The following is an 8,441-nucleotide window of genomic DNA, read 5'->3' on the forward strand; positions in this document are numbered from 1 at the left end:
AATCACAGCGCTTTGAATATTTTGGTCACAATCTATAAATTTATTGTGACGACTTTGGTGAGACTGAGCATACCTCAGCAAATAGGCAACGACTGCGAGAAAGGGTCGTTACAGTTGGCGCCCGAGCAGGGACCAAAATATTCAAAAGTCGTTAAAATAGTGATGGAAATATAGTAGTCAAGCAAAGAAAATCTAAAAAAACTAGATGACATAAAATAGCAACATAAATCGTAAGAAGAAACAATGTCGGTGGGATCAAGAGGAATACCAGGGACTGAAGAAAGTTCAATAAATCCTCCAATGTGCTCTTATCGTCAGACAATTGAATACGTAGAGAAATGGTCCTTCAGATATCACGGTGGCAAGGACACCTTAGATTTCATCGAACACATAGAGGAACTAGCAGACATGTACAACATCGATGTAAATCAAATTCCTCGAACAATGCCTCTACTCCTCGAAGGCGAAGCACTAGAATGGTTTCGCAATAACAATTGTCGTTGGTCACTTTGGACACGTTTCAAGTACGATTTCTTATCATTTTTCATTTCTGCTAGATATTTAGAGAACCTACAGGATGATGTAATATCCCGCCATCAAAAACCCAATGAGAATTTCAAAACATATTTAATTAACATCAAAAATCTTATGCGACGAGCCTGCACAAATCCAGATTCGCAATTAGAGCGAATATATCAAAACATGAGCGCAGACTACCGAATCTTTATCAGACGTCGAGATTTTTCCAGCTTAGAAGAATTAAAAATACTTGCTGATGACTTCGAAGAGCTTCGCAGAGAACAGCATAAAGTGAATCGGGACGGTACACGAAAAGAAACTATGGGCAGGTGCATCGTAGTGGAGTGCTCAGAAACGATGCCATTACAAAATACTATGAGATGCATACCCACTACGCCAATACGGGATAAACTTATCCAGCATCATAAATCAGAGCCACCTATCTTGAACAAGCAACAGAACCGACCGACGGCAAAGCAAACAACAGCAGTAAGAACTAGAATTACCAATCCATCAACAGAATTATTACCTAAGCCAAGCATAATAACACAGCACAAGCAATGTAAAAATTATTTAGAGCAAATGTCATGCAAATGTCTCGTACCATCGCAAGATCCAGAACCAAGCAAAGAAACCCCAGAAGTGTATGATTTACACCAACAGGAATTCAGACAAATTCAAGAGATACAACAAGTGCAAATTGAAGAATTACAGCGAATGCAAAATCCAAAACCTGTCAATAAAACTCCAGAAATACCTAAGCAACAGTCAGTCAGACAAGATCAACGAGTTTTACCAGTTCAACAGCATGTCGAACAACTACAGCAAAAACGGCAACGCGAGACGCCAAACAAAAGAAATCTAGAAAGAATTAACCTAGTCCAAGTCATACAAGATAAACCGATGTTTCAAATACCACCACCACAAAGACTCCAACATGTTACAACTACTGAAGAATATACACAGGTGCAAGAGGCACATTCACAACGAAATCCACCGCTTCAAGAAGAACAACTTAGGAGACCATCGACTAAATTAGTAAGAACATCGTTACTTTCCATACCTCAAGATCAAGTACACTCAGAGACGTCGCTAATACCGCGACAGGAAATGTCCGTCAAGCAATCAGATCAATGTCAACAGGAGATTAAAGTCATCGAAAATAAAACTACACAACATCGAATGACTCACAAAACCCCAAGTCCCATTCAAGAATCACAACGAGTTTCACATCAAGGAAAAGATAATTCTACTCAACTGAGAGAAAAAGTAAATATCCCTATGATGCAAATAAAAGAACAATGTCTCGGAAGTTGGAATTCTTCCAGCAATCGAACTCAGCAAAAGCAAATGGAAAGTCAAGGTGAACTCCAGCAGAGCGATCACGACTATATTAACACGCATCAAGACAAGTTTTACAAAGTGTTTAAATCTTCAAAGAAACGAAATAGAAATCACTCAAGCAGGTAGTGGTTCAGATCCAGTTAACTTTCCCGAAGAAGGAGGGAAATGTAAGGATGGAAATTTACACTAAATTTCCACCTACATAAACGCTACATAAACATGCACTAAAAACAATAACAACACGAACTAAAACACATCAACACAACACAGTTTTTTATAAAACGACACACTTTTTATATGGTTATGTTCAAACTTGGAAAAAGTAGACTCACTGGTAATAAATGTTGCAAATATCTGGAATTAAATAGATTAATTAATATTTAAAATATTTAGTCACAACCATTTACCAAAACCCAAACCGCTTACAAGCCTTAATAACATCTCAAACTAAGCTGAAATAATATTAAAATGAAATATAAAAATATAATTAAATAAATTAATAATAAACTCACCTTATTTATTTGTTAATTATATTTCTTGTTTTTATGTTGTAAATATTCATCAAATATTTGCACTTTTAATATTTCATTTATCGTAACAAACAAAGAGTAAATAAAAAAAACCACCACCGACCGAATGTAGTTTTAAAACACGTTTTGTAAGAATCAAACAAAGCAGCGTTAACATAAGAAAACAACAAAAATATTCGCCGTAAGAGAAGCTTAAAGAGAAGATAAATACCCAAGCTGAGTACCGCACAAAACATGAAATAGAACATCAGAACGGCAAGAATAAACAAGAATTACGTGAGATCAGCTGTAAATAAAATGATACGCTACACAAAAGCTCGGTCGAGTGTGTATATAAGACGTGCATTTTACTTATGCGAACACTTTGGTTTATAATTTCAAAGGCACATACACCTTGGAAGACCAAGTCAACTAAGCTCTAGAGGCACAAAGGCATAATAACTATTAGGACACGACAGGTGGTTTAACGTCGACTGGGTCCAAAATAGTTAATAAAATTAAAATACATAAGGATATTTTATATGAAAAAAATATCGAATCAAGGTATAATAACTATTAGGACACGACAGGTGGTTTAACGTCGACTGGGTCCAAAATAGTTAATAAAATTAAAATACATAAGGATATTTTATATGAAAAAAATATCAAAATCAAAACATAATAATTATTAAGACACGACAGGTGGTTTAACGTCGACTGTGTCCAAAATAATTGCTAAAATCAAAATATATAAGGATATTTTATATAAAAAAATATCTTTCGGAAGGAATAATTACTAGATAATTATTAAGACACGACAGGTGGTATCACGTCGACTGTGTCCAAAGTAATTCTCTGTGATACACAAAGGAGACTGACTATAACGAAAATCTCCAAATGAAGGCATAATTGTACTTGAATACGACCGGAGGTCTCACACCAACAATAAGGTCAGAAGAATACAAAATCAGGGGCTTGAAGAAGGAAGATCTATCAAAAATATTCAAGGACTGACACTTCTCCAAGAATATCTTTATTTAATTATTAAATTTTTATCCTTTTGAAAAAAAAACTACATATTTAAATTTTGTATATATATACATATATATTTATTTTATTTTTTTTTTTTCTGTGGAACAAAGTTAATTTGTTTTACTATACTAAATAAATATTTAAAATTTATGAACTCTGAATAAAGTATTAAGTAAATAAAGAAATTGAAATAAAATCACAGCGCTTTGAATATTTTGGTCACAATCTATAAATTTATTGTGACGACTTTGGTGAGACTGAGCATACCTCAGCAAATAGGCAACGACTGCGAGAAAGGGTCGTTACAAACTGATATCGAAAGACGACAAGGACATACAGTTAACATTATCATTCAAACGACTGGTTCTGATCACATGATAAATCAAATTGATCATCGAAACTCATTCAGATACCTCCAAAGAACAATTGCTTATGTTCGCCGTGTATTTCATCGCACACAATCACCAACAAGAAAACTTTCTCCAAAGGAATTACGAGATGCATTAGTCTTCATAATTAAAACTATTCAGGGCTCAGAATTTGCAAAGGAAATCTCTGACTTAAAACAATGTAAAGCAATCAACAGTTCGAGTCAACTAAATACTTTAGCACCGTTCATTGACGAACAAGGTGTACTTCGTGTTGGAGAAAGGCTTGAAGCATCAACATTGCCATATGATGCTAAACACCTAATGGTAATTCCTTACAATCACTCAATAGTGAAATTGATGTTCAAAATGAAACATGAAGAAAATTCCCATTGTGCTCCACAATTATTGCTAAGCATAATGAGACAAAACTTCTGGCCGATTAAAGGAAAGATTATGGCGCGAAACATTGTTCACAGCTGTGTCATCTGTTCAAAGGCAAAACCAAAACTGATGGACCAACTCATGGGCAACTTACCGACTGATCGAGTTACTCTGACTAAACCATTTTTTACCACAGGAGTTGATTACTGTGGTCCGATATGGATTCATTATAAAATTAGAGGAAAAAGGCCAACAAAGGCATATTTAGCAGTATTTTGCTGTTTCGCGACTAAGGCTGTTCACCTAGAAGTGGTGAGTGACCTGACAACAGAGGCATTCATAGCCGCTATTCAACGTTTTATCAGCAGAAAAGGAAGATGCCAAACAATTTATAGTGACAATGCGACTAACTTTGTTGGGGCGAGAAACCAACTACAAGAGCTCCAGTCTACCATTTATTCAGAAAATGGTAAAGAAAAGATCATTAAGACCAGTAGTAACAAGGGAATTGACTTCAACTTCATTCCACCAAGAGCTCCTCATTTTGGAGGACTCTGGGAAGCTGCCGTCAAGTCAGCTAAACATTTAATGATTAAAGGAATTTTCAACGCTTCATTGACTTATGAAGAATTGACAACAGTCATAACTGAAATAAAAGCCATGTTAAATTCAAGGCCAATAACAAAAATGTCATCCGATCCAAATGATCTAACAGCGCTTACACCAGGACACTTTCTCATAGGCGAACCACCTACCACTAATGTGGATCCCTATCAAAAGGAGAGCCGAATGAGTTTATCATCACGATGGCGTCTAGTTTCTGAACTCAAACAAGAATTCTGGAGAAGATGGTCAAAGGAATATCTCAATGAACTCCAATCAAGGTACAAATGGAAACAACAAAAGGCAAATCTATGCCAAGGTGATTTAGTCATTATTAAAGATGATAATCTACCCATGTACAAATGGCCTCTTGGCAGGGTGCAACAGGTGTATGAAGGAGAAGATGGCTTGGTCCGTGTAGCTGACATAAAAACAGCCAATGGGATTTTTAAACGACCATTACGAGCATTGGCCCCCCTACCCACTGAAGGCAGCATTAATCAAAATCCAACAAAACAAAATTCTACTGTCACACAAACAAGACGAACGAATGAACCTAGTGAAGTGTTGCCAAAGCGTCGAAAGATATATGATGGCACATCTTTAATGATGACCAATATTGACAATATTGTGACAATATTGATGATGCCATTAATACTTTCGAAACCCATTGAAGAAATATCATTTCCAAACAAACCCGGAATATATTTTGAAGAAATTGGCACCGTAAATCAAATCATTGGAAGATGGAAAATTATCACTTACTTTGAGTTCGTGCCTATTCGAAAGGAGATCGAAAGGTTTCAAAATGGCACAGCAGCACTTCAGCAATTGTGCTCATTGTTACAGCAACAAGAAAGCTGTTATGAGCTCGTCCGCCAATTCAATAATACTAACATAGAATTACGAACTGAAACGAAGGTTATGACGAGACACCAATCAGCCAGAGGAGCTATCAATATAGTTGGAAATATTGCTAACAAATTATTTGGTGTTTTAGATTCAGAATATGCTGAAACGATTTCTAAAACTCTAACTCAAATCAGCAATAATGAAGATGTACTATCAAAAATGATCAAAAATCAGACTACAGTCATGGACTCAACGCGAAATATATTCAGCAAAACTACAGAAGCCATTGCAGTTAAAATGAATCAACTACAAGATGAGACAAACAAAATAGTAGATTACACTAATCATAATATGTACTAAACGTATTAACCACCTAGAGATCTATACATCACTGGTAACCCAACTTATATGGATGGCACATACATTAATAAAAATTGAAGCTGCGATATTTGATGTCTTAACTGATACTCAGCATGGCAGAATTAATTCTCTTTTGATGTCTCCACAGCAACTTCAAGACCAAATCATGAAGATCAAGGGCCATTTACCTCATTCACTTCGTCTTCCATTTAATCAAGAGGACGTTATTCATTTATACACGTTGATGTCTTCACAAAGTGGAATCACACAAGATCATTTGATAGTTGTCTTACAACTGCCATTAACCGATCATGAGGATTTCGATTTATTCAATCTCGTCCCAATTCCTGCAACAGTCAACAATACAATGATGACAATAGTTCCAGAAGCTTCATTTTTAGCTGCCACGCCGCACAGTGTGACAAAACACAAAATTAGGCGGTCATAATTCGATATTTTCGGAACCAGTAGAGATATTGATATGAAATTTTCCTAAAATATAGTTTTTGAGTTGATCTTTCTTTTAAATCTAATCTGAGCCCAATCGGCCTACTGGAACTACCCGAAATTTTTGCCCAAACATGGGGATTTTACCGTGGTCCCAAGATTACTTAAAAACTATGATAGGTAGAAAGCTGAATTTTGGTGTCCGGAAAACTTACATTATTATCTATATTTAAAAAAATTTTTATGGTTTTCCGCCCACTGCCACACCCACCCCCCATACAAAATTTTCATATTAAATCGTTTATTATGGTTCAAAAAACTTTTTGCACTTATTGGACTATATATATACCTGACGTACATAGCAACACAACTCCATGCAAAAAATGGGCGTGATCCGCCCATTAGTTCCTAAGTTATTTGCAGTTTTATGCAATTTTAGCGAAATTACGATTTCTCAAAAATTGAACCAACTTTAAACCTTTATAGCTTTTTTACTATTTATTCAAAAATGATCATTTTTGATTTTTTTTGAAGCTTAGGATGTTGTTATTCATTACGTGTAAAAAATATTTCAATTTTAATTATCAAAAAAATTTTATTAGCGAAATTGCACAAAAAGTCAGCATTTTTTTCATGGCCATTTTCACTTCTATCTGCGATACCCAAAAAATGTATCCGAGTTTTTTCATGAAATTTTTCCTACTAATAGCCAAATAGTTACACTTTACAACAAATAAAAAATTGGCCTGCGCACTCTATGTTTTACACCTATTTCAGGCCTCAGAATCCAGCGAAAAATTACGAAAAATATTACCTTCAATAAACCCCATTTATTTCAACAAAAAATTCAATAAGTAATAACAAAAAGACATTTAAAATTTTATAAATATTTAATTTATTTATATTTCAAATTTCAACTAAATCGGTTGAAAAATAACGAAGTTATAACACATTATGTTCAGACGCCTGACCGGAAGTATGATCACAGCATTTAACCTTGAATGTACAGTTATTCAATTTTACACAAGCAAGTAATGCGTATTTGAAATATGAACACTTCCGGTCAGGCGTCTGAACATAATGTGTTATAACTTCGTTATTCTTCAACCGATTTAGTTGAAATTTAAGATATAAATAAATTAAATATTTATAAAATTATAAATGTCTTTTTGTTATTACTCATTGAATTTGTTGTTGAAATAAATGGGGTTTATTGAAGTTAATATTTTTCGTAATTTTTCGCTGGATTCTGAGGCCTGAAATAGGTGTAAAACATAAAGTGCGCAGGCCAATTTTTGTTTTATTGTAAAGTGTAACTATTTGGCTATTAATAGGAAAAATTTCATGAAAAAACTCGGATACATTTTTTGGGTATCGCCGATAGAAGTGAAAATGGCCATGAAAAAAATGCTGACTTTTTGTGCAATTTCGCTAATAAAATTTTATTGATAATTAAAATTGAAATTTTTTTTACACATTATGAATAACAATATCGTAAGCTTTAAAAAAAATTAAAAATGATCATTTTTGAATAAATAGTAAAAAAACTATAAGGGTTTAAAGTTGGTTAAATTTTTACGAAATCATAATTTCGCTAAAGTTGCATAAACTGCAAATAACTTAGGAACTAATGGGCGGATCACGCCCATTTTTTGCATAGAGTTGTGTTGCTATGTAAGTCACGTATATATGTAGTCCAATAAGTGCAAAAAGTATTTTTAACGATAATAAATGATTTAATATGAAAATTTTGTATGGGGGGTGGGTGTGGCAGTGGGCGGAAAACCTTAAAAAAATGTTGAAATCTAGATAATAACGTAAGTTTTCCGGACACCAAAATTCAGCTTTCTACCTATCATAGTTTTTAAGTAATCTTGGGACCACGATAAAATCCCCATGTTTGGGCAAAAATTTCGGGTAGTTCCGGCAGGCCGATTGGGCTCAAATTAAATTTAAAAGAAAGACCAACTCAAAAACTATATTTTAGGAAAAATTCATATCAATATCTCTACTGGTTCCGAAA

At 34.3% G+C, this 8,441-nt stretch overlaps 1 protein-coding gene across 1 annotated transcript; it reads left to right on the plus strand.

The window, feature by feature from the left end:
* The first annotated feature begins 17 nt into the window (after positions 1–17).
* Positions 18–2,364, plus strand: LOC119686127. The gene is made up of 2 exons (XM_038100603.1): positions 18–2,197; positions 2,257–2,364. The coding sequence occupies exon 1, from the start codon at positions 244–246 to the stop codon at positions 1,987–1,989; it is 1,746 nt and encodes a 581-aa protein (XP_037956531.1). The 5' UTR covers positions 18–243; the 3' UTR covers positions 1,990–2,197; positions 2,257–2,364.
* The last annotated feature ends 6,077 nt before the right edge of the window (positions 2,365–8,441 follow it).

This window comes from Teleopsis dalmanni, chromosome 2 (assembly GCF_002237135.1).
Source record: "Teleopsis dalmanni isolate 2A chromosome 2, ASM223713v2, whole genome shotgun sequence".
In the NCBI taxonomy this organism is placed as follows: domain Eukaryota; kingdom Metazoa; phylum Arthropoda; class Insecta; order Diptera; family Diopsidae; genus Teleopsis; species Teleopsis dalmanni.